The 26004-nt window shown below is 50.6% G+C and overlaps 1 protein-coding gene across 1 annotated transcript in view; it reads left to right on the top strand.

The window, feature by feature from the left end:
* The window catches only part of ZAN (zonadhesin), a 32471-nt gene extending 9805 nt beyond the window's left edge, over nucleotides 1-22666 (top strand). Inside the window, 34 exon segments of the mRNA XM_006918670.1 lie at nucleotides 61-518; nucleotides 1228-1412; nucleotides 3422-3563; nucleotides 3741-3857; nucleotides 4363-4487; nucleotides 4730-4875; nucleotides 5504-5647; nucleotides 6005-6112; nucleotides 6223-6392; nucleotides 7058-7260; nucleotides 8371-8512; nucleotides 8788-9035; nucleotides 9272-9452; nucleotides 9753-9864; nucleotides 10247-10341; nucleotides 10649-10825; nucleotides 11643-11851; nucleotides 12104-12245; nucleotides 12768-13015; nucleotides 13109-13273; nucleotides 13683-13807; nucleotides 14155-14465; nucleotides 16975-17186; nucleotides 17705-17846; nucleotides 18223-18470; nucleotides 18915-19044; nucleotides 19243-19414; nucleotides 19703-19876; nucleotides 20147-20221; nucleotides 20715-20868; nucleotides 20870-20914; nucleotides 21014-21152; nucleotides 21604-21744; nucleotides 22533-22666. Of these exon segments, the coding sequence (XP_006918732.1) occupies nucleotides 61-518; nucleotides 1228-1412; nucleotides 3422-3563; nucleotides 3741-3857; nucleotides 4363-4487; nucleotides 4730-4875; nucleotides 5504-5647; nucleotides 6005-6112; nucleotides 6223-6392; nucleotides 7058-7260; nucleotides 8371-8512; nucleotides 8788-9035; nucleotides 9272-9452; nucleotides 9753-9864; nucleotides 10247-10341; nucleotides 10649-10825; nucleotides 11643-11851; nucleotides 12104-12245; nucleotides 12768-13015; nucleotides 13109-13273; nucleotides 13683-13807; nucleotides 14155-14465; nucleotides 16975-17186; nucleotides 17705-17846; nucleotides 18223-18470; nucleotides 18915-19044; nucleotides 19243-19414; nucleotides 19703-19876; nucleotides 20147-20221; nucleotides 20715-20868; nucleotides 20870-20914; nucleotides 21014-21152; nucleotides 21604-21744; nucleotides 22533-22666 (5719 nt within the window).
* The last annotated feature ends 3338 nt before the right edge of the window (nucleotides 22667-26004 follow it).

Here is a 26004-nt window from a genome sequence, read left to right as displayed (position 1 = left end):
CACTATCCCCACAGAAAAGCCCACTATCCCCACAGAAAAACCTGCTATTCACATTAAAAGGACCACCATCCCCACAGAAAAGCCCACCGTCCCCACAGAAAAGCCCACTATCCCCACAAAAAAGCCCACCGTCCCCACAGAAAAACCCACCATCCCCGCAGAAAAGCCCACCGTCCGCACAGAAAAACCCACCATCCCCACAGAAAAACCCACCGTCCCCACAGAAAAGCCCACCATTTCCACAAAAAAGTTCACTATCCCCACAGAAAAGCCCACCATCCCCACAGAAAAACCTACAATCCTCACTGAAAAAACTATGGTCCCTACTGAAAAGCCCACCTTCTCCACTGAAAAACTGACTGTCCCCACTGAAAGGCCCACAGCTCCTGCAACACCTCAACCCAGCCCAACACTTGTACCCAAAGGGCCTACAGTCCTGGTAATGCCTCCTACTATTCCACAAACCTCCATGACCACTGTGACCCTGGCTACCACTGCAACCCCTAGACCTATTCCAGGTATGTGATTATTGGACAAGGGCTGAAGATAAGAGAATGTGACTAGGAGAGAGAATTATGGAAAGGGATGCTTCTAGTAGAAAACTATAGCATTAGAGGAGAGATAAATCAGACATGGTGACTTTAAAAGAAATGATAACTGACTACGCTGAGTGAGAGGGATAGCAGGGCATGGGTGAGTGGGGGTAGTTGGGAACCAAATGCCAGGCTTACTTACTCTTATCATTTATTTAAATTGAGATACAATTCATTATACCGTTAAATTCCTCCTTTTAAAGTGTACAATTCAGTTGTTTTAGTATATTCACAAGATTGTGCAAACATCATCACTTTCTAATTCCAGAATATTTTCATCACCCCCAAAAGAACCCTGTACCCATTAACAGTTACTCCCCATTCCTCTCCACCCCCAATCCTTCACAACCACTAATCAACTTTCTGTCTCTATGGATTTACCTGTTCTAGACATCTCATACAAATGGAATCATATACTATGTAGTCTTTTGTGACTGGTTTCTTTCACTTATCATAATGTTTTCAAGGTTCATCCATGTCGTAATTTGTATCAGGACTCCATTCCTTTTTCTGGCTGAATAATATGGGCCTGCTTCTTAGAGAAGAACTTGAGTGTGGGGGTAGAGAAAAAACGAGAAGTCTCCCTGGGAAATGCTGTAGAGTGGAGGCTTGATGGAGGCTGTTTTCCCCTTAGCAAGCTGCCCCGCAAATGCCCACTACGAACCTTGCGCCTGCCCGGCATCCTGCCAGAGCCCCAAGCCTAACTGCGGACTTCTCTGTAAGCCTGGCTGTGTCTGCAATTCTGGCTTTTTGTTTAATGACTCCCACTGCATCAATGCCTCTTCCTGTAACTGCTTCGACAACAACAATTCCTATAAGGTAAGACCATGGAATGCCAAGATCTCCTGTGGGAGATTGCGAGTGGAACATCTGGGTTCTGGTTCCATCTGCTCCCCAAGTGAGGTGAATTTGGATCCAAGGGACAATCCCAAAGGATCAGTTCACAAGCAGTGATTACACAATGGTGGAGTGATTCATTCAGCATGTGGTTTTGATTGTCATCTTTGTTCGTACAATAAATGTTTGTTGAGTGCCCCCTTTGACTGGGCATGATGCTGGGCTGTGCAGAAGATTCCATCATTCCATGGCCCTGTGCTTAAGTGCTCCTAACAGTCTCAATATTTCTGTACTTCTCTGTCCTGTACTGGCAGCCTTGATTAGACACTAGACCATCCAGGGTGTGCAGGTCCTTCATCTCCATTCAGAGGAAAGTTGGGGGTCTCTGGGTATGCTGAGAGCCCTGGACACTGAGTAGGCATGTTCAGGGCAGAAAAAGTATTCCAGAATGTTTTCCCAAAGCAACTTGAAAATCCTGATAGGATAGGTGAAAAAGAGCAGTTATTGTTTTTGTCTCCCCTCATTGATGTCCACCCCCTCTCCCTGGGGGTGGAGGGAGATTCAACAAGAGCAGAGGCTCTGATGAGCATACACTCTGGGCCAGCACTGTCCAAAAGGAGCAGCATGCAAGCTGTTTTATGTTTCCTAATAACCATATTAAAAAAAGAAACAGGTTAAACTAATTTTAACAATCTACTCAATCTCAAATATTCTCATTTCAACATGTAGTCAATAGTTACTAATGAGATTGTTTACAGTCGCATTTTTTTCATACTAAGTCTTCAAAACCCAGTGTATTTTACACTTACAGCATATCCGAATTTGAACCGGCCACATTTCAAGAGTTCAGAGGCCCCATGTGACTGATGGCCACTGTATTGGACAGAGCCGCCCTAAAATCAGGCCAATCTAAGTTTGAATCCTTGGTCCAGCATTCTTGCTGAGTGACCTTGGGCAAGATTCTTTACCTCTTTGAATCTGTTTTCATATCTATAAATGTGCACAGTAAGATTTTCTACCTCATTAGATGGTTGTAAAGATGAAATTAGATCCTGATACAGACCAATTTCTTAATAAATGTTAGTTATTATTATTTTAGCAGTTTATGATAACTACCATATGCAACCTGTTAATGGTGCATTAAGCTATTCATTAGTGTCCAGTGCCTCTTCTCACTTCCGGGTGTTCCTTCTTTTGGTTGTCAGAGTTCCTACTTGTCTCTTCGAGGGCTACTTCTTCCCCCACTCCAGTCTTCTTAACTAGTCTCCTGGGTGTCCCTGTGTCAGGGTTAGGAATAGCTTCAGCTGCAACCTGAGTAGAACAATCTGTCAGCATCAAGAATCTTCCCTACTCTGGAAGACATGTATTAACTGAGTATATATTCACTTATATATTCAACGAATGTTTATTGAGTATTTTGAACCCTCTCAGCATTGGAGTCACCGTGAATAAGGCATAGTCCTTATTCTCCTAATGCTGTCAGATTCTGAGAAACACATTGGGTCTTGGTTCACTCTTTCATTCAGCAAGTATTTATTGAATGAGAGCTCTTGGACAGGCAGTGTGCTATGTGTTGGGGTTAAGACAGTGGGTAAAGATAGACATGGTCCCTCATAGGGAGCTTATGATCAAATAATACCAAAGCCAAATATTAAATGCACTTGTTTGGTAAGTCCTGGGAGGGAAAAGCACCCAGAGCTATGATGATGACCTAGTCAGGGAGGTTTGGAAAGTCTTCCTGAGAAAGAAGTGTCCCTTGAATTGAACCTGCTGACCTAGAAAGGAGGAAGGAGAGTGTTCCAGGGTGTGAGAAAAACATGAGCAAATGTCCTGTGATGTCCAGGAACATCTGGTAGGTGGTGGGAAGAGGAAGAGTAAGTAGGAGCAAGGTCAGGTCTGCAGGTGTGGTGGAGGAGAAGGGGCCTATAGCACAGGTTGACAGAGTCTACCTAAGAGATACAGTGTTGTGACCCCCAATCCCTTGCTCCCAGCCTGGGGCAGAGTGGTTCAGCCCCAATTGCACAGAACTTTGCCGCTGCTGGCCTGGAAGTCGGATAGAGTGCCAGATCTCTCAGTGTGGGACACACACGGTGTGCCAGCTGAAGAATGGCCAGTACAGATGTCACCCCTATGGTGAGACTCTCCCCTCATGCTGTCCCCACCTGCCAGCCTGTCAGAGTGGGTGTGACACCAGGGTCCCAATCCCTCCCTTGACCAGAGAATCTGGGACATGCCGTTGGGTGGGGGAGTTGGCTGTGGAACCTAGACTGGTGAATCAGCTTCACATGGTCCCCTTTCTCCTCTCGGCAGACACTGCCACCTGCTTTGTCTATGGAGACCCTCATTATCTCACCTTTGACGGGAGGCACTTTAATTTCATGGGCAAATGCACCTACATCTTGGCACAACCCTGTGGCAACTCAACAGGTAAGGTCCTGGAGATGCCCCTGTGGCCTGGGTAACGGGTCTTAGGTTAGAACAGCTGGGCATGGGAGCAGATAGGAAAGGCAAGTAAAATAAGGGTTGACATGCCCACCCCAGAAGCAAGACTTTCTCAGTAGCAGACTAATGGGGAAAATGCACTTTAAGACACTTTTCTTTATCAGTTGCTTCCTCGGCCAGTTTTTATTGAGATGCCCACCTGGCATAGTGGCAATAAAGGGAACAGAGAAGTAGCACAAACACCTGCCCTGGAAGATATCCCAGTCCACTGAGGGTAGACGTTATCAGCACACTGTGAGAGACTGTTCTGGAAGAGGCAGACAGTCATGCCCCACTCATATCTGGGTCCGAGCTTCCCTCTCGAACTGCAGAGCAGGTGTGTCTGTAACCCTTTATCCCCACAGTGCCAGGTATGGATCCCCCTCAGGGGATACTCAGAAATGCTTGTTGAATGAGCCCCTGGGCACTCTTCATCCCTCTCCCCACCCAGTGCCCTTCTTCAGGGTGATGGTGAAGAATGAGAAGCGAGGACAGGAAGGCACGTCTTGCCTAAACAAAGTCTACGTGAGGCTACCCGAGACCAACATCACCCTGCTCCGGGGCAGGCGCACGCTGGTGAGTCCCATTTTCTGCTCAACTTTGCTGAGGCTGCCAGGCCTGGCTTCAGCCTGTTTGTGGGCTGCCTCGGCCTCGTACTGGCCAGTTCCTGCAGCCTACAGATTTTCTCAGGGAGGGGGTCCAGAGCACTCCAAGTGAAGAGATCTTTAGGATTGCCATGGAGGGTGGATGTAGGAGTCTGCTGGAGATCTTCCTGACCCTCAGATATGTCTCTCTCTTTCTTCAACCCCACCTTCCAGGTTGGGAGTCAACAAGTCACTCTCCCAGCAATACCTTCTAAAGGCATCTTCCTGACTCCAAGTGGGCGATTTGTAGAACTGCAGACTGCGTTTGGTTTACGACTGAGATGGGATGGTGACCAGCAGCTGTTTATGAGTGTGCCCAGGTGAGAGGGCAATCCGGGGAGGCAGCTGCCACTTCTCCCCACTCTGCCTCTCTCCCTCTCCCCAAACTCTCTCATTCCCTTCCCCTTCCATTCCAGGCACTAATTCTCTGTCTGGGTAGGAAGCGCCCAGCTCAACTGGCAAGCCTCCTTTTGGATGAGGAGACAGGAGGAAATGGTTTCAGGGCAATGTGATAATAGCAGGATATACACACAATGCTTTGGGAATGTGCTAGAAGGAGTCACTAATGGGCTATGGGAACTTTCAGAAGAGTGGTCGGTCACTTGATCCCAGTCTTCAAGAAAGAGTGGCTTGCAAGGGAAAAATTTTATAGAAATAGTGAACAGCAAATGCAAGGAAAAAATTGGAACGTCTTAGGGCTAGAAAGAGGTATGTTATGGTTGGAAATAGGGTGTGAGCAGATGAAGGAGAGGAGGAGAATCTGTAAAGATGGCTTGGGGGTGAGAGCTGTGAGGTCCTTGTGTGCCTTGCACCTTGTATAGACCCTTTGATAGGAACCTGCACCTCTTAATCCTCCACCCATCTCGCTCATCCCCTCTCTGCTGTGGTCCTCAGATGACTGAGGCCCCCTCTTTTCATTAACGCTTCCTCCTCACCTGGCCCCCGCAGGACCTACTCTGGCAAACTCTGTGGTTTATGTGGCAACTATGACGGTGACAGTAGCAATGACAACCAGAAGCCCGATGGCAGGCCAGCAGGAGATGCGGAGGAGCTGGGCAATAGCTGGCAGACAGTGGAGGACAAAGACGAGGAGTGAGCGAGGACGCCCCATCTCTGTTTCTGCCCTCCTGCTCCTTTGTCCCTTCTAAGAACCAAACTCCCTGACTGATATCACCCTTTTTTTCCTCTCTTCTCTTCTGCATGCCCCCACTTCTGTCCTGGCCAAGTTCATGAACTCATTACCACCATGCTCAGCCCTGTCATCAATGGTCTTCAGGCAATTCTGAGCAGCCCCCTTCTTGCTTGCCCGGCCCAGGTTTTTCTACCTCCTTTAGGGCTTGGTGTTCAAAAGTTCTCCATTAGGGATTGACAAGAAAGGGGAGACCGCTGGGGTAAGGGCTGGATGGATTAGCCTTGCCCTTACGGCATTTGGGGTGGGGTCTCTTCTAGGTGCCAGAAGAACCCGGTAAATCCCCCATCTTGCAGCTCAGCCTTACAGAAGACTCTCTCGGGGCCAGAATTCTGTGGACGGTTCATAGTCTCCCATGGAGCCTTTGAGTATGAAAGGGAGCAGGATGGGTGGAGGGGCACTTGGCACCTGGGGTCCTCCGAGCGGGAGGCGGGAGATTTTGCCCCTTCCGTCCCTCTGACCTGGCTTCTCTCTGCAGGGCATGCCTGCCTCATCTCATGGCCTCTTTGTTCTTTGACAACTGCATGAATGACATGTGTAACTTCCAGGGGCTGCAGCAGATGCTGTGTGCCCATATGGCGGCCTTGACTGAGACCTGCCAGGATGCTGGCTACATGGTGAAGCCCTGGAGAGGACCCCAGTTCTGCCGTGAGTTGTGTAGAGAAGCAGAGGTCCCCATTTCTTCAGACATGGAAGGGAGCAGAGGGCTGGCATCTAAAGGTGTTAGCACAGGCTTGAGGGCGCCTGGTTGAACCCCTTTGCTTCCACACATGGACAGAGAAATCTGCAGTCAGAAATATCTACTGAGAAAATCATGGTCACTTACAAACCCAGAAAGCCTTCCCAGTTGCCTGAGGCTATGGCAATGCCTATGGGTGTATGCCTGCCCAGGTTGCCCAATGCACACATAAAATGAGGACTCGTGGATGGGAGGTTGCCATGACTACTGCACACTGTTGGTTATGGCCCAGCTCTTTGGGGATCCTGCTTTAGGGCAGGGTCATGCCCTTGATCAAGGCCATGTGAGTGGTCCCCCTGCTCTCCTTCCACCCTGACCACTCACCTTGGGCGCATCTACATAACAGCTCCCATGGACCTGCCTCTTGGTAGCTCCCTGCAGGCTGCTCCTCCAGGCCCAGGGTGGAAGCTGAGCTCCTCAGCATGTTTCTCCCAGTCCTTCTCTTCTCAACATAGGGCAGAAGCCTCTAGCTGTCAGCCTTCTGACTTCTGGGCTACAAACTAGCTAGCGATCTTCTTTCTCTTGTCCCCGGCCTGCCTCACACTCTTCTCACCTGTGCTTCTCCCTCCACCAGCTCTGGCCTGCCCACCCAATAGCAAGTACACGATGTGCGCCAAACTGTGCCCTGACACCTGCCATTCCAGGTTCTCTGGCATGTCCTGCCAGGACCGATGTGTGGAGGGCTGTGAGTGCAACCCTGGCTTCATCCTCAGTGGTCTTCAGTGCGTCCCCCAGTCCCAGTGTGGGTGCCTCGACCCCATAGCCGGCTACTTCATGGTGAGCTGCTAGGGCCGGGCCTCTTGGCCATGCAGCCCTTCTCTGGGATCTGAAGTCTGCTGCAAGAAAGAAAGTTGGGGGACAGCCTGATCCTATAGGGCTGGGATTAGGGAAGTTCGGGCTCCAATTTCCTTTCCCTTTTTCTTTTTTCAGCTTTAGTACTTTTCATGCAGATGGGGATGGAATCCTAACAGTTACTGCCCACACTGCCTGGCAGAGCCTGAGACCCCTGCTTTGCTCTCCTCGCATCTTCCCTACCCTTCATGTCCCTGAGCCAGTTTCATACATCTGTGTCTCCCCTACACTCTTGCCAAACACTGCTCCTCTCCTACCAAGGGCCCCTTTCTCTGCTGAAGGACTACGACTTCCTCCTGGGCCTTGATCTTCACAGTCTTCTCAGAGGCAGCATTTGGAACCAGACCCTTGGCTGTGGAGCTTCTCACTTCTTTCTTTGCCTGTCCCTCACCCAGTCCTGGGAATGACACTGATGTCAATCAAAGCCTTCTACCACATGAAGTTCACTTGGTTCTCCTTCCCTCAGTCCCCATTCCAGGCCCACTGAACACTCTTTGTCTATGCCTTTCTCTCCTATCAATTTCACCTTCTTTGCAGTCCTTTTCACCCTGCTCTGCCTCCGGCCACCCAGCAACCTATGCCTGTTGGAATCTTTCACCTCCTCTGAGGCCCTGGTGAAATGCTGCCTCCTCCCTGAAGCCTTCCTAATAGGCAAAGTCAGAAAGCACTCCTCTAAACTCTTAAAGCAAGTGCTTACTGTGTGTGTTGATGATAGGAAGCTTTCACTGGTGCCTTGCTTGTCTTCTTTGGGTACATATCGTGTTGGAGCACATGATCTATTAGTTTACTTGTTTAATGCCCCCACTAGGTTGTGAGTTCTCTTAGTGCAGGGACATTGTCCATCCAGTTCACGGCTGAATCCTTAACCCCTGGCAAAGTGCAGACATAATATCTGTTAAAATAGTGAAGGAACAAACAAATGATGGAATGCCAGACTTTTACAACTAAGCCAGGAGCTCATGCAAGTGATCTGAATAGCAGTAGACTAATAGTTAGACCTGGGAATAACCTCTTTTCCTTCCTTTCATCCCCCAGGAAGGGCAGCAGTGGTTCAAGCCAGGCTGCAGTCAGTTCTGTGTCTGTGAGCGCAACAACAAAATTCACTGTTTTCTCTGGAAGTGCCAGGCCCAGGAGGTCTGTCGTCAGCAGGATGGCATCTATGATTGCTATGCCCTGGGTGAGCGGTTAGGTGGAAGGTGAGCAGGTGGGCTGCCCATATGGCCTCAAGCAAGAGCATGGCCTTGCCCCAAAGCAGGCTCCCTAGAGAGCTGGGGCATAACCGAGTGCTGGAAGGCAGTTGCCCAGAAACAGAGCAGTGAGGTTGGGGTAGTCTTTTGACCTCTTCAAGCCAAGCTGACCACCCAATGAGCCGTAGGAACCACCCCAATGTGGACTCACCAGGATGTCAGCACAGGGTCAGTGCACCTCTGAACGCCATCTCCTCCTCCCCAGGGTCTGCCACCTGCACTGTCTCAGGGGATCCCCACTACCTGACATTTGATGGAGCCCTGCACCATTTCATGGGCACTTGCAGCTATACCCTGACCAAGCCTTGCTGGTCGAGGGCCCTCGACAACTATTTCGTCGTGAGCGCTACCAACGAGTTCCAAGGTGGGAACTTGGAGGTATCCCGCGTGAAAGCCGTTCACGTCCAGGTCTTCAACATCAAAATCTCATTAATCAAAGGCCATAAGGTCACGGTGCGTGCCTCCGCCTACCTCCTAGTCCCCACACACCACCCTGCTCAGCACCTCTGCTCTGCGCCTCCTTGCCCGCAGGTCCACCTGTGTGGCTTGTAGAGCCCCTGGAGATCACCTGCAGCAGACCCAGCTCAGTTCCTGAAACACACCTGCCACCCCTCTCCTGCTCCCCGGTGTTGGCCCTGTTGTCCTTGTTCTAAATGCCTTTCACTACCATGCCCTCCCTGCCTTTGTAGCTGAATGGTCGCCGGGTGTCCCTGCCTGTGTGGCCTTTACAAGGTAGGGTGATCATGAGGCCCAGTGGCAACTTTATCCTCCTCAACACGGATTTTGGGCTCCGAGTTCGCTACGATGGGAACCACCTGGTGGAAGTGACAGTGCCCTCCTCCTACGCTGGCCGGCTCTGTGGGCTATGCGGTGAGTTCTTTGGGCACCTGGGGGCAAAACCAGGATAATGGGGAGGAAGGAGCCTGTTTGCATCCTGCTCATACACACACCTAATTAGGTGTTCTAAGTGCTTGTCCATCAGTTCATAGGTAGAGGGTGTTGGGCATGAGGGTGGATGTTAAGGGAAGCCCGAAGTGAAGAAAAAGATAGGGTTAACCTTAGTCTGTGGAGTGCAGAGTGAGGGGGCCTCTTGGGGGAAGGTGGTGGTCCTGGGGCTGGGTCTGTTAGCAGGGCACCTCTGTGGCCTCTGTTAACTGCTTCCTTCTCCAGGGAACTACAACAACAACAGCTTAGATGACAATCTGAAGCCAGATAAAAAGGCTGCAAACAGCTCCATGCAACTGGGGATTGCCTGGAAGTCAAATGAGTACTCTGAACCTGGGTGAGCCAGGAATGGGGGATGGCTCATGGAGATGGGCCTGGGGAGGAGCCTCAGTGGGCGGCCTACAGGTGTTCTCTGTAGGCCCCAATCTCTCTGAGACCAGAGTTGCTGGAAGGTCGTTCTAACCTCCCATACCCCTGCCTGCTGATTTCTCCCATGCTTACTGATCTGTCTCTTTAAAGAACTCTTTTGGTCAGTCCATCCTGAGATCTAACCTTCTTCCTTCCTGCTGTATTTTCTGGCTTTCTTACTTGAAGGTACCACTTTGTTCTTTTCTCCTGTCTTTATTCACCTCCCTGTTTTTCTCTCCACTTTTGTTTCAGTTTTGGGGAAGGTTTCTCCAACCCTAAATTTCTATCCTTTCTCCCCTGTTTTTGTTTAGCTGTTTCATCGCTGGTGGCAAGCCTCTCAGATGCCAGGGGAGGAAAAAGACAAACATCTGGAAAAAGAATTGTGATATCTTAATTAACCCTCTGGGTAAGCCTCATTCCTTGCTGGCCCCTTTTCTTCTCCCCCAGTACTTGTCAGAGAGGGACGAAGAGTGAGACATGAAAAAGATGGAGAGTCAGGAGGAAGGCAGATGGAAATGCAGAGGCAGTGTGCACCTTCTTGGGAGCCTGATGGATCAGCCCCCCCCCCCTTTTTTTTATCTCAGGCAGTAGGTTCTCAGCAAATACAGGTTTTGATGGAAATGGATGTCAGATTCACCCCAAGCAGCTGCCTGGTTCTGCTCCCTTCCCAGGCTTCCTCTCCTCTCTCATACCTTGGTGGTTTCATCCTCCAGGACCCTTCTCTCAGTGCCACAGGGTGGTACCCCCGCACTCCAGCTTCAACAGTTGTGTGCATGGCCAGTGTGGGACCAAGGGTGATGCCCTGACCCTGTGCCGCTCCCTGCAGGCCTATGCCTCCCTCTGCACCCAGGCCGGCCAGACCCCCGCCTGGCGGAATAGCACCTTCTGCCGTAAGTGACCTGACCATCGTTCTTGCAGCCTGGAGGGATCCCCCCAAACCCTGTCCTCTCTTCTTTTCTCTAAATTCTGCTCCTTCACTCTTCGCTTCACAGCCTGGCCTTCAGCCCCCACATGAGACCTCATCCATTCTCCACTCTACCGTCTCTCCACCCCAGACCCCATCCTCTACGTGTGTCTCTGCACTGGAAGCCTCCTCCATCTGACTGTCACCACACCAAAAAGTTCTTCCTTCATTTGATTACTGCCTCCTTCTCTTCTTACCTAGGCCAGCTTTGTTCCCTTTCTTCCTGTCTTTCTCAGGAACTCTCTCTTTTTTTTTTTTTAAAGAAATTGTGGTAAAATATACATAACAAAATTTGCCATTTTAATGCCACTTCTATAGCATTAAGTACATTCGCATTGTTGTGCAACCGTCACCACCATTCCTCTCCAGAACTTTTTCATCTTCCCAAACTAAAACTCTATCTCCAGTAAACACTAACTCCCCATTCCCCCCACCCCAGCCCTGGCACCCACTATTCTCTCTGTCTCTATGAATTTGACTACTCTAGGGACTTTATATACATGGAATCACACGGTATTTGTCCTTTTGTGTCTGGCTTGTTTTACTTAGCATAATGCCCTCAAGGTTCATCCATGTAGTGGGTGTGCCAGAATTCCCTTCTAAGGTTGAATCATATTCCATTGTATAGATGGACCCCATTTTGTTTATCCACTCATCTAATGGACATTCCCAGGAATTTTTGATGCCCCAAGGTCAGGGAGCCAGAAATCATTCAGCCCTTCCTAACACTGGTTTCTTCTTAGCTATGAAGTGCCCATCTGGCAGCAGCTATAGCCCCTGTGCCAACCCCTGCCCAGCCACCTGCCTCAGCCTGAACGCCCCACAAGACTGCCCGGCAGCACTGCCTTGTGCTGAGGGCTGCGAGTGCCAGAAAGGTCACGTCCTGAGCGGAACCTCCTGCGTGCCCCCCAGCCAGTGTGGCTGTATCAACCCAGGGGGGGCCTACTACCCGGTGAGAGACCAGACCACAAGGGGTGCCCTGCCCTTCCCAGCTCTATGGGTTTGGGGGCAGGAGGACTCAGAGCCTGAGAAGGGGTTGGGTGAGCCAGTGCTGGGGGCTGAGGAGCAAGCCCAGAAGCCAAAAGGCTGAGAGAGGGCAGCGATGGAGGCTATCACTGACTGAAGCGAGCCTAATGGGGAGCTTGGGGTGCTGGGGCCCCAGTCTCTGGCTTCCAACTTTCTGTTGCATGCCTGTGCCCCACAGGTTGGGGAGAGCTGGTATGCAGACAAAACCTGCTCCAGGCTCTGCACCTGCTCTACCTATAACAACATCTCCTGCCTCCAAACCTCCTGCAAGCCTAACCAGATGTGCGGGCCCCTGGATGGGCTGATACGCTGCCGGGACGGTAGGAAACCACTGAGTATGGAGAAGGACCCGTAGCCACCAAGATGAGTTCTTTCCAGTTCCCCCTAACACTCTTCTCACTGCCATCTGTAGCACTCGGGTTTGTGGCCTTGCTATACCAAAGGACATCTGGCATGGAAAGATGACCACTGTACTGTCTGTCGGGAAGGGCTCCTTGGGGTCACTCGTGGTTCTCCTGTAGCGGCCATGGACTTAGATGGGTTATTAAAAGTCTCTCCCTGGCAGAATAACACCCGCTCCACCCCCAAGCCTCATGCCAGCCTGGTCCTTGTGCATTGTTTCTATTCTTTTCTTTATCTTCCTTCCATTTGGAGACCCCCTCACCTTCACATCCTTTTCTTGAATGTAGAGAGAATACCTATTCTTGCTAGATTCTATTCTTTTCTTTATCTTCCTTCCATTTGGAGATCCCCTCATCTTCACATCCTTTTCTTGAAATGTAGAGAGAATACCTATTCTTGCTAGAGGCTGGGCACTCCTCAACCACTTCCCTTTCCTGCAGGTATTGGAGTGTGCAAGACCTCAGATAATTCCCACTATGTGAGCTTTGATGGCAGTCGTCATGCCATCAAGAGCACCTGCACTTACACCCTGGTGAAAATATGCCATTCTACCATGGACCTGCCTTTCTTCAAGATCAGTGGCAAGAATGGGAAGAGGGAAGGCCAAACCCCCACCTTCTACCTCCGCCAGGTCAACATTGACATCTATCACTCCCTGGTCACCCTGCAAAAGGGCCACCATGTGCTGGTGAGCCACATGGCATGGGCAGGGACAAAGGAAGCAAACTCTGGGGAGACGGCTCTGGTCTTTCTTCCTACTCATGTGTCCTGCCCTCTGTAGATCAATGGCAAACAGGTCACCCTTCCTTCGACCAACCAGATCCAGGGTGTCAGCATCTCTGCCAACGGTGTCTACACTGTGTTCAGTGTTAACACTTTGCTGCAAGTCAAGTTTGATGGCAATGGGTTCTTAGAGATCAAACTCTCTAGAGCCTATTATGGAAAGGTGAGGAAAACAGCTGGCTCTTCTCCTAGAGGAGTCACCCCCTCCCCCAAGGATGGGGGCCCTAGACCCAAGAAGTCACTCCCCTCAGCATCTCTGCCAACGGTGTCTACACTGTGTTCAGTGTTAACACTTTGCTGCAAGTCAAGTTTGATGGCAATGGGTTCTTAGAGATCAAACTCTCTAGAGCCTATTATGGAAAGGTGAGGAAAACAGCTGGCTCTTCTCCTAGAGGAGTCAGCCCCTCCCCCAAGGATGGGGGCCCTAGACCCAAGAAGTCACTGGGAGAACAGGAGAGGGTTGTGCAGTGTGCCTTTTTCTTTAGAGTGGAAAAGGAGATGCCAACGAGAAGTGCTCTCTTGCCTCGCCCCCCAGCCCCACCCTGTGTTGAGACTCCCTTCTCTCCACCCAGGCCTGTGGCATGTGCGGGAACTTCAATGGTGAGGAAGAGGATGAACTAATGATGCCCAGTGACGAAGTAGCGCAGAATGACTTCGAATTTGTGGACAGTTGGCAAGATAAGGAGGCTGACCCCAAGTAATTGTCCCCAGAGCCTCTCTGCCTTCTCATAGGAACAGAAGTTGGCATTTTAGACTGTATGGCACACGTAGGGTAGGGAGATCAGAGCGCTCTGTTATCCTTTATGTGTGTAACTTGATGTGGGATGCTTTCTGGGTTCTGGGAATCTATTTGGGGAAACATGAAAGTCTTCCTTTCTTGGCTTCAAAACATGGGAGGGAACTGAGGCTGCATGGAGGGTGGCCAGAGCTCAGACCTGCTTTCCAGTGAAGACAAGAGGCATCTTCAGGGTTATTTGGGAGCGCCAAATCATTTTCATAGGTGGGGCAGTGGGTGTCCCTCTGATGACCCCTTTCCCTTCCCAGTTGCCAACAAGATAACCAGAAAGATGACCAGATAAAGACCAAAGCAGGGCAGCGGGAGAAGCGGAATGCAAACTGCAGGCCAGCTGACCTCGCGAGAGCCCAGGAGCAATGCCAAGTGGCCTTTCAGCCTCTGGCCTGGACTAAGTGTGCCACCCGCGTGGCCCTTAAGCCCTTTCTGCTCAGCTGTATGCACAATCTCTGTGAGTTTGGAGGCCAGAAACGTGCCCTCTGCGAGTCTCTGCAAGCCTTTGAGGCCACCTGCCAGGCCCAGGGATTCAAGCCCTCAGTCTGGAGAAACAGCAGTTTCTGCCGTGAGTGTCCCCTATGTTTACCCACAAAGAGTTCCCAAACCCTGTTTCTGTCTATGGATCCCTTATAGCTGCCCTGTTCTCTTTTCCTATTGTTTGCGACCTATGTCTGACCTTGCCGTCTCTGACGTGCACTGTTTACAATAACTTCTTAACCGGTGCCCCTTCCACCAGGACAGCACGTGCTGCTTCTCATCTGCTTCCTCGCCAACACTGTCTTTCCAAAGGAAATGTGATTGTGTTATTCCCCTGCATGACTGTTGCCTGCAAGATTAAGTCCAAGCTCCCGTCTGAGATGTACGATATCCTGCACTCTGTCCCGGCCTCTCCTCTCTCACCCCTATGCTGTGCCCTTGCCATCACCTGCACCAAAGGACCCATTCCTCACACAGGCCTTGCTCTTCCACCCTCTTCTCTGCCTTTATACACACTGCTTCCTGCGCCTGGAAAGTTCTTCTCCCCACCTGGTAGACTTCTAGGCATCTTTCTATAGCTCTTTCCTTTAAAAGTTTTTAAAAATTATTAGTCACTAACCATAATATTCACCCCTTTAAAAGTATATAATTCACTGGTTTTTAGGTCTTCTCAAGGTTCTGCAACCATCACCACTATTTAATTCCAGAACCTTTTAAATTTTTTAACTGCGATTAAAGTGTTTTTAGAATGTGATGCATTCACATGGTTCAAAAACTTAAAAGCATTAAAAGAGCCCCAGGGAAAAGTCTCCCTCCCACCCGGACTTCACGGGCCCAGTACCCAACATGCTGTTATCAGCATTTGAGTATTTTTCCAGAGGTCTTTTACTTGTGCACATACAAATACAAATTTACTTTTGTTATTTTCTTACAAACAGCATTTGAGACACAGTATTTTGCACTTTATTTTTTTCACTTGACAATCTAGCTTGGAGATCCTTCCACATCAGATATTCTCTTCTATGTCACAAAGCCATCTCTCATTCTCTTTTGTAGCTGCGTAATATTCCATTATTAAATCATAATTCACTTATCATTTTTTTAACTAGTCTCTTACTGATGGACTTTCTAGTTGTTTCCAATCTTTTGCTCTTGCAAACAGTGCTGTAGTGGATAACCTTAGGCAGTTATGATTTTCTGCGTTACTGTTTGTAGGATAAATTCTTAGAAGTGGAATTGTTGGGTCAAGGACTGCGTGCCTTTGTACTTTTGAGAGATGTTGCCAATTGGCTTTCCATAGGAGGTGAGGAATTTACATTCTCACTAGCATCTAATGAGTGTCCATTTCGCCATAGTCTCACCGATATAGAGCATTGTCACACTTTTGGATTTTTGCCAGTCTGATATGTGGGAAGTAAACTTAATTTGCATTTTTCCTATTATGAATGAGATTGTGCCTTCTTTCATATATTTGGAGCCATTTTAATTTCCCTTTCCGTGAACTCTATACCATTCACCATTTTTCCACTGGGTTGCTAGTCTTTTCAAACTATTTTATAGAAGTTCTTTATCTATTACAGAAAATAACTCTTTATTAGTAGTATGAGTTACAAAAAGTCTTCCAGTTCTTTTTTCCATCTTTGACTCTTTTATTGCCATGCAGAAAAAAATTATATATACATATAGACATATGTATATATATAATCTATATATATATATTTGTGGGGTTGAGTATGTTAGTCTTTGTTTTATGGCTTCTGCATTTTGAGCCATATTTACAAATACCTTCCCTACTTTGAAGTTTAAAAAAATTTGCCCATGTTTTGCTCTAGTATTTTTATGATTTCATTATTTTTTTTTGTATTTGAATGTTTGATCCACGGGATTTATCTAGTGTAAGATATGAATCAACTTTTTTTCCCCCAGCATTATTAAATGACCAGTCTCTCTTTTCCCACTGACTGAAATGCCACAATTTATCCTATACTAAATTCCCACACAGATTTGGGTCCCAATCTGGGCCTTCTCTCCCCTTCCATTATTTTATCTCTCTTCACTTATTAGTAACTCAATTTTGCGATCATTAAGAATTTTAAAAAGGTGTTTTAATTTCTCATAGGGAGAATCACTACCCACTGCTCTTTTGTTGTTGTTGTTAGAGCTTTTATGGCTCTTCTGGTTTGTTTCTGTCTTCATCTCCACTTTAATATCATCTTGTCCTATTAAAAAACAAAATCTTTTTAGTGTATTTTATAGGATCATATTAAATGTATAGCTGAGGGAGAACTGACATCTTTATGTTTCGGACTCTTCTTATCCTTGAACATTTCCATTTGTTCACAACTACTTTTGCCTAAAGAGTTTTATTGAATTCCTCCAACAGAGCAAGTAGCTCCCTCCTCTGTGTTCTTGTTACACCTCATACACACATGCCTGTCACATACTTACTGACCCTGCATATCAAGGTCACGCAGTGGCTGCTGGCTGACCTTTGTCTCTCATGCTGAACTGAGAAAGTCATTCTTTCTTTCTTCCCTTGGGGCCTGGCACATAGCTCCAATCATTAAGTCTTTACCCCCACCCTGCTTCCCCCCCAGCTCTGGAATGCCCCACCCACAGCACGTACACTACCTGTGTTCCCTCCTGCTCACCTTCCTGCTGGGACCTGCAAGGCCAGTGCGAGGACACCGTAGTCCCCTCCACCTGTGAGGAGGGCTGCATTTGTCAGCCCAGCTACGTGCTCAGTGAGCAACAGTGTGTGCCCAGGACTCAGTGCAGCTGCAGGGATGCCCAAGGCGGCTCCCTCCCAGTGAGTGGGGACGGAAGTAGGGGCAGGGACAACATACCTTGAGGATGGTGCTTTCTCCTTTCCTCAGCCTCTATCAGTGTGGGGTGCATGGACAGCTGGCTCTGCCTAGCGTGTGACAGCAGGGTGGTATCTAGCCAGGTCTGGGCTGGGGTGGTTTGGATCTGAGGAATCCGAACATCTGGGATGCAGCATGGTGTAGTGGAAGAGGGTGGCCTTGGTTTGAATCCTGATGTTACTGTTCAGGGTTCCTGCCTTACCTCAGTTTCTTCATCTATAAGACGGGTCCTCCTGAACATACCTAAGTATGTTCCTGAACATACCTCCTGAACATACCTAAGATACCAAGCACAATGCCTCTAGGGGGCAGTACAGGGACGTAAGTGTGTGGATGGCACCAGAACTGCCTTTGGCCTGTGCCAATTAAGCCATTCAGACAGCTGGCTTGGGCTGAAAGGGTGAGAGGAAAGAGAATCGGCCCTTCCATTTTCATTCCTTTGTTCTTCCTGTGGCTTCCACAGGCAGGGAAGACCTGGCTCTCCAGTGGCTGCACCCAGAGGTGTACCTGCAGAGCAGGAGCCATTCAGTGCCGGCCCTTCATCTGCCCTTCTGGCTCCCACTGCCAGCCCAGCTCCAACGGCAACAGCAGATGCACCCCCAACAGTAAGGGAGGCAGGTGGGGAGGTGGAGAGAGGCAGGGCTAGAGGGGTTGAGGCCGGGAAGCTCTGGAGAGAGAAAGGATCAAGCTCAGGCATGGAGTGGGCCCGGGTTCTCATCCTGACTCTTCCCAGCTCTATGACCACCTGTAAGTTATGACCCTCTCTAGGATTCACTCCTTTAAGGGCAAAAAAGCGGAGACCAGACAAGGAGATTATCTTCCATTTTTAATGGGGCTGGGAGAGGAGAAAGTTGCAGCTCAAGTATCAAGGGAGCTCAGGGATAAGTGGGAAGGTGACAGGAGACATCAGGGCAGGTAAAGGATTCAGGGGGCTGTTATATCTGGGCAGGGCGCCTTCTCAGCATTGGCCCTTCTTGGCAGAATTGGAACAATGCTCAATTTTCGGGGACCCTCATTACCGCACATTTGATGGCCTCAGCTACCGCTTCCAGGGCCGCATGACCTACACACTGATCAAGACAGTGGACATGCTCCCAGATGGCGTAGTGCCCCTGGTTGTGGAGGGACGCAACAAGATGTATATACCGCTAAGCACGATCTTCCTGCATGAAATCATTGTGATGGTCTATGGCTACACGGTCCAGCTTCAGGCTGAACTGCAGCTTGTGGTAAGATCTGGGCCACCTGAAGCAGGTGAAACCAAGACTCCCTATTCCCTGGGAAGTTCCCAGTAGTGGCTGCCTCATTACAGAAGTCAGAATCACTGCCACACTTGCCTCATGGGGAGAGGCAGCGGAGGGTTAAGCAAAAGGCTAGAGAGAGGGAGGGAATGAGAGAGAAGGAGAGAGCACCTGCAGTATGAAGGTGGAGCCAACTGAGGAAGTACCAGGGGCATCCACTCTGCTAATGTTTTTGCAAGGAAGGGGCTGGGGCTGCTAAGGCAGCCGACCTCAGGGAGGCCTTTGCCATGCAGATAGCGACGCCTACTGGGGTATCTCCGTCCACGGAATGATAGCACAGAGATACTGCGATGTGTAGAGAGAGGCAGAGCCAAGGTGGCAGAGGGTCAGCTTCATTCAGGACTCCCAGAGGCTCCTGTCTTCCTCTTCCAGGTCAACAACCAGAAGATGGCCATCCCCTACAATCCCAATGAGCACCTATGGGTTACCATGAGGGGCCATCGGCTGTATCTGATCACTGACTTTAAGCTGGTGGTCAGCTTTGGTGGAAGGAACAATGCAGGTACCTGAGGGTAGGGGTCAGGAGAGCAGAAGGGATGTTTCTGGGACGGGCGAGGAAAACCACATCTTAGACAGACCAAGCATGGTGAGAGGACTCCTGCCTGGGAGTAGTGCCCTGAATGCCAGTGCAGGCCCTAGGAGGGGCGGGAAATCAAGGGAGGTGGGGAGTCTTGCTCTGAATGCCCTCTTCATCCTGCAGTGATCTCCTTGCCCAGCATGTATCAGGGGCTTGTGCGTGGCCTGTGTGGGAACTTTGACAAGAACCCGAAGAATGAGTTTATGCTGCCCAATGGAGCCCTCATTCAGAACATAAACAATTTCGGCAACAGTTGGGAGGTGAAGATGAAGGGAGGCCTTGCCCGCTTCTCAAGGTGAGAGGGCTGGGGCTCAGAGTAGGGAGGCTCAGGCCCCAGGGACATGAGCAACAGCCCAATATCTGTCCACACCACTCCCACCCCGTATCCTCATCCTCGGCAGAGGAGGAAACCTGTGACGCGGTTTCCTCCCAGACACTTTTATCTGATTCTCTTAATCTTGTAGGGGGCACCTACCTTCTGGATCCGTCTGTGCCCATTCCTTCCCCTTACACTCCTTTTCAGTTCTTTCTAATTTCATGGTCCTTGTGGGTCTCCTCTGACCCTTGGCTACCTCTGACCCAGGTCCATCCAAGAGGAGGAGAAGAGAGAAAAGGAGGAGTTGGGCTTTCATGTGTCAGATTGCAGCCCGGAGCAGCTAGAGCTCATCAATAGCACCCAGGCCTGTAGGGTGCTGGTGGACCCCCAGGGACCCTTTGCTGCCTGTCACCAGACTGTGGCCCCAGAGCCCTTCCAGGAGTGAGTCAGGGGCCCGGGACATTGGGAATTGCTTTTCTCTAGGCCCCGCTGCCCGTCTCTGATTTGTGCTGTTTGGTTCACTTCTCGTGGCCTCAGTTCCTTGTGACATCCCCCCCTCCATGCATGTGCGTACACACACACACGTGCACACACACACATGTGCACTGCCTGATGTCTTTCTGATGGGGCTTCCAGGCCCTCTTCTGCAGGGCTGGGTGTCCTAGTCTCCTCCTCCCCTGACAGCCCCCACCTTCCCTGCTGCTTTCCCAGGCACTGTGTGTTTGATCTGTGTGTCGCCCGAGACCCCAAAGCGCAGGAGGAGCTGCGCTGCCAGGTCCTCAGCGGGTATGCAATCATTTGCCAGGAAGCAGGTACCACCCTGGCCAGCTGGCGGGACCACACCCGCTGCGGTGAGGCACTGACCTTCCCCCACAGCTGGCCCATGACCCCCTCAGCCGTTTCTACCTCTGCTCAGCTCTGCGCCACCACCTTGCCCCCATCTGGGGCTTCCTGTCTGGGTTCCCCATCCCTCAACACTGACCACGTCAGCGTCCTCCCAATCTAAGCCCTCTCTGCCTCTGCCTGGGAAGCCTCATCCCTACCCCATCACCGCATTCCTCTCCTTACCAATGTCCCTCTTTGCTCTGCCAGTTCTTTCATATGCCTTAATGTCACATAGTGATGCTCAGAGCCAGCCCACTGCCTGGCTTCCCTGCCTATACTGAGCTGTGTTCTGTGGGTGACTTCGTTCCCTCTCTGGCCCCACACTCCCCACACCTGTTGGGCCAGCCCGAGCTCAGCCATCCTCTCACTCACAGAGGTGACTCTATCCCCTCAGCCTTGGCATGTCCAGCCAATACTGTCTATCAGAGCTGTATGACACCCTGCCCTGCCTCCTGTGCCAACCTGGCAGCCCCTGTGGACTGCAAGGGCCCTTGTGTGGAAGGCTGTGCCACCCTCCCAGGCTATGTCTACAGTGGTGCCCAGAGCCTCCCCCTGGCCCTCTGTGGCTGCACCAACAACGGCATCTACTACCAGGTCAGGGGGCAGTGGGAAGCCCAGGGGGGCAGAGGTTTGGAAGGAGAGCTGAAGAAAGAAAACCAGATCTTCTCCTCCTGGCCCTTCCCTCCTCTCCAGCGGGGAGACAGCTTTGTGACTGATGATTGCTCTCAGCGCTGTACCTGTGCCAGGGCAAAGGTCCTGCTGTGTGAGCCCCTCAGCTGTAATGCCGGGGAGATCTGCACCTTGGGGAACCACACTCGTGGCTGTTTCCGAGGTGAGCCCAGACCACCCCTTGGCTTTAAGCTGCCTTCGTACCTCCTGGGTCCCTGGACTCCTCCCCTTGATGTCAGGAAGGTTGTGCCATTTAATCTTGCTTTCTTACTCAGTCCCCTCCTTTTTCGGGAGGGGCAAAGGGTGAGGACCCGCTGTGTCCTGAGTATCTGCTATCTGCTGGGCACTATGCTGGGGCCTTTTCCAAGCATCGGCTTCCCATGATCTTCTTTAGTCCTTGCTCAGCACTTGGTAGCAAGCATAGCCTCCCCATTTTATAGGTAAGGAAAATGGAATTCAGAGAGCATGAATAATTTCCTCAGAGCCCAGAGCTAGTGAGTGCAGAGCCAGAAATGGAAGCTGCTGCTTTGTTCCCCAGGGTTCCAGCCTGTGAGTGTCCCTGACTGTGGGTGTCCTCCCAGAACAACCCACCACAACCCCTACTCTCCTTGTAGAAAGCCCATGTCTACAGAACCCCTGTCAGAATGATGGGTGGTGTCAGGAGCATGGTACCCACTTCACCTGTGAGTGTGAACTTGGTTATGGGGGAGAACTCTGCACGGAGCCTAAGGATGTGCCACCCCCCAAAAAGCCAGGTAAGAACTTCAACTCAGGCCCTGTACCCTTATAGCCCCTTCTCCACCAAAAACTGCCACAGCATTATTCCATGTATACAGTGTTCACATCTATAGATACTATTATAGGTATATAACAGATAATATAGTATTAACATAATCTATATTATAGAAAAATATAATATATAACATGATCCCCATAGATTAGCAGGACAGCATTCTCAAAGATTCTGAGTCTCCGTGCCCGTCACCTGCCCATATTCTCTGGAATCTTCTCTCTGAACCCTAGCTCTACCGAGGTCCATAGGCCTCATGCCCAGTTTTTTCTCCTCTTGTACCACTCTAGGCCTCTCCAGAACCTTTTAGTGTTTTTCCCCATTCAAAACTACAATTCCTTTGAGCCTATGGGCCAGTGGTTTTACAACTTTATCTTACCTGATTGGGGTGGGGTGGGGCAGAATGGTTTAACGTGTGTATTCCAGGACTCATCCCAAGATTCAGATTCGGTAGGTGTGGAGTGAACCCAGAAATCTGCACTTTTAACAAGCTCCCAGGTGATGGATCAAAGTGATTCTAGGGTACCTCTTTGAGAAGCACTGGCTGATACCAGGGGACCAACTGGATGAACATTCCCCTAAAAGGCTTATGGGAGTTGTGTGTCAAGAAACAAAGGGTTCCTGAGGGGCAGCACTAAGACCTTGGAGCCCGTGGGGCTCCAAGAGGGAGAACCAGCCACAACCAGGGATTTAGGGGGATGCAGTCTCTTCAAGATGGCAACCAAAGACCCCCTTCCTATCCCATCCCAGAAGCATCCAACTTTGTGGCCATCCTGTTGGGAATGCTGGTGCCTGTGGTGGTCATAGTGTTGGCAGTGACCAGAAAATGCTTTTCCAGGAAGAGGAGGAGGTGAGTTCTAAGAGAGGAGACAAGGAGGGGTGGCTAGGGGTGAGTGAGCATGGGGAGTGGGCGCTGACCTTCTGTAACCCACCACCGCCTCCTAGAGAGAATATGCAGAGCCAGAACAGAGACAGGCTGGCAGACACGGGTAAGAACCAACCCATTTCTCAGGACCTTGGCTACTGGGAGTTGAGTTTGCCTCCAGCACAGGTTTTCTCACTTTCTCCTCAGGTTTGGTTCCAGAGCCTACCTTCAAAGTCCTTCAGTTTTGAGTTATTCTCAGAAAAGGAGAGAAAATAAAATTATTCATTTTTGAGATGTGAATTTCCATATGATCACTGGGTCTGTGAGATGGCCTTTGGCGGGCAGGGTATGAGGGAAACAGGTGTGTGGGGGTCTAGGGCTCAGTGCCCCATAAAATGTCCAGAGAGATCTGAGGTGGTGAGGGGCTATTTGTCCCTTAGGCAAAGCCACACGGGGATGGGCCATCAGTCCTCTGGCTTCTGGAATACAGGCGAAAAAACTGCACTTTCCCTCTTTTTCCTAGAAATTCTTTCTGAGAGGACTTGGACCCTGTTTGGGGTAGCGAAAGGCGATTCTGAGTTTGACATTTCTAACAATGGATGACTTGCTAGGCAGAGGCTGAGGATGGGGGAATGTGGCTTTTTCTAAAGTGTGAATAGGCTTGTGCCCCTCTGGGGAGGCCCCTACCTTCTGCACAAATCCATTGCCCAGAAAGGGAAATGAGGGTGGGGCTTGGGGCCTCTTGCTGAGGACCCTTGAGTTCCATCCCAGAAGTGTCTTGGTCACCTCAGCCTGAGGTCAAAGGACGAACATTCCTACTGCTAACCAGCCTGATGCCTCCCACCAGGCAGGTCCTTGTTTGGGGGAGAGGGCTACACATTCCTACTGCTAACCAGCCTGATGCCTCCCACCTTGTTTGGGGGAGAGGGCTATATTTTGCTTAGGCTCTAAGAAGGCTGGCAACTTTGCAGGGGCGGGGCGGGGGGGTCAAGTGTCAGGATGTAGGACCCCAAAGGACAGGGGACTTGGGTTTGGGGATGCTAAATCAGGCAATACACTAAGTTCTAGAAAGGTATCCTTACTCTGCTTATCCTGAGATGACTAACCCTGCAGCAACCTTCCTTTAAGGGAGACCTATCCTGGGTGGAAAAAGGGCTCTGGGGAGGGAGGTATGCCACTGGCCAGACCACTCTGCCCCTTGGCTGGGGGAAGCAGCTCAAGCTGGGCATGGCAGGCTCAGGGGGTCTGGAGCTGGGCTGGCCATGCTTTAATCTGGGCATCATGGGGCTTCCTGCTGTACACCTGCCCAGACCGTTGCCTGGTCTTTAATCTTTTGCTTCTGTCCATTTGTACTGGTCCCTTGACCTCTGTTCCTCTTCTGGCCAGCTAACATCATCTTCTCTAGCCCGATGTCTGGCTGGCAGGGGAAGGGGGTGGCCTAGGCCTGCATCCTCTGGATAGACCTCCCTCCCTCTGGACCCACACCCCCTCCATCCTTGGCAAAAGTCTTTCTCTCCCTGCATCTTAGAGGTACAAAATTCGAGCAATGTCGTCAAGGGAGAAGGGAACAGAGGATTCCTGAGTATTAAAGATCCCAGAAGAGGTAGGAAACTGGGGATAGGATTACTGGCTGAGGCTCCCTGGGCTGGGAGAGACAGAAATTGATTTAAGGGCCTGCACCAACCCCAACACAACAGGGGGCAACTTAGATACAGAAAAGGCGCAGCTGCTCCAATTGAACAAAGCTGGCCCCCTCTGGGCCTGTCCCTACAGGTGTCCCCAAAGGAAGGCAGACTGGGGGCAAAGGAAACAGAAGATAGCAAGAAAGACAATGGGGGTTGACCCCATCCTCATCTTCCTGTTTGGAAGAAGTAGGAGGAAAACAGGTAGTTTCCCCCTCCCCTTCCCAAACAGGCTGGGAGAACCTGCCTGGGCAGCATCTTGAAAGGGGGAATTGTACTCCCGACCCAAACCCAGCCCAGTACTGTGTGTGCACATGTAGGGGGACTGCCCCTCCCTCACAGCCAATGCAGACACACCCCTCTCGCCTTTAAACCAACCCCAGCTGTCAGCATCTGGTCCACATCTGTCTCCTTCATCTGACTGGACCCCCACACCAGAGCATGTTCTCAACTTCAGGGGGCTATAGGGCAGGGCTGTGAGCTCAGGGCCTCCTCTGCTTCACACAGCCCCTTCCCAGAGCAGGGGAGCCAGGGGGTGGCCCCACCCTGGAGGTGCCCCAGGCTCTTCGCAGAGCCATTTGGAGCCTGTTAGAAGCAGCTGCCAATGACTCATCTTCCACTGCCCCCACCACACCACCTCAAACACACCCTGGGGCTGAGAACTAAGCACCCAGCCTCTCACAGCCCCGTCTCTAGATCTCCCTCCCCTCCCCTCTCCATCTCCCACTCCCAATCAGCCCCAGAGCTTCCACACCTCCCATTTTTCTTTTATTTATATATATAAAAAATCGTTTTAAATATAATTTAAGAACCCCTCCAAGCACCGGTGTCTGTCTCTGGTTTCCATACCACCTCGCCGCCCCCCGCCCCCATACCCCCTTGTAGACACAGCTTGGGGGTACTTGGTGGGGCAGGGAAATGTCTGGGGGTTGTGGTATGACCAAGGCACTGTCTGAAAATAGACACAAGGGTGGGTCCATGTTTCAACTTGGGCAAAGGAGGCCATAATGAAACAGGTCCCCCCAACACAAAAAGTTATGACAAGGACAGTAGAAAAACAAAAACGAAGGAAAAATAAGACCAAAAACAAAAAATAAAACTCAAAAACCTTCAATATGAAGGCAGCAGATAGGGGAGGGGCATTTACAAGGGAAAACTGAGTTCAGTGGAGACAGCAGCATGGTTGGGACATCTAAGTCCAATGAATTTGTCACTGGGCCATGACACCCCTTTCCTGCCTCCCGTCACGGCACTCCACTCCCGAGCTCACAGGCTTGTCACCCTCTTCTCTTTGGTCTGCAAGGTCTGTAGGGCTGTGGCCCCTCAAGATGAGGAGGGGCACCTGGGGGCCCTAATTGGGGATCAGAGGGAAGCTGTGGGGATCGGGCCAAACACCCTTGGAAAGTTGGCAGATTATGGGTGCTTCTTTTCCCTCTGGTCACACCCAATCCTGAGGGAAAGGCTCCCACATCATTGGTGTGGGGTTCCCCACCTGGGGGGCATGTTATTTCTATACTCCCATATGGCATAATTCCCAAATCCTGTCTCTCCAAATTGCCAACTCCCCACCCCCATGGGTTCAAAGTGCAATCCAGTGGGACACAGGGATGGGAGTTTCTTGGATCCCCACCTGACTCTGCCCCCAAAAGGGGAACTATTTCCCTGGCCTGGGAATTCC

Source organism: Pteropus alecto, unplaced genomic scaffold (genome assembly GCF_000325575.1).
Source record: "Pteropus alecto unplaced genomic scaffold, ASM32557v1 scaffold68, whole genome shotgun sequence".
NCBI classification, from domain to species: Eukaryota; Metazoa; Chordata; class Mammalia; order Chiroptera; family Pteropodidae; genus Pteropus; species Pteropus alecto.
The sequence above is the reverse complement of the archived record's forward strand: the minus strand, read 5'-3'. Positions and strand labels throughout refer to the sequence as shown.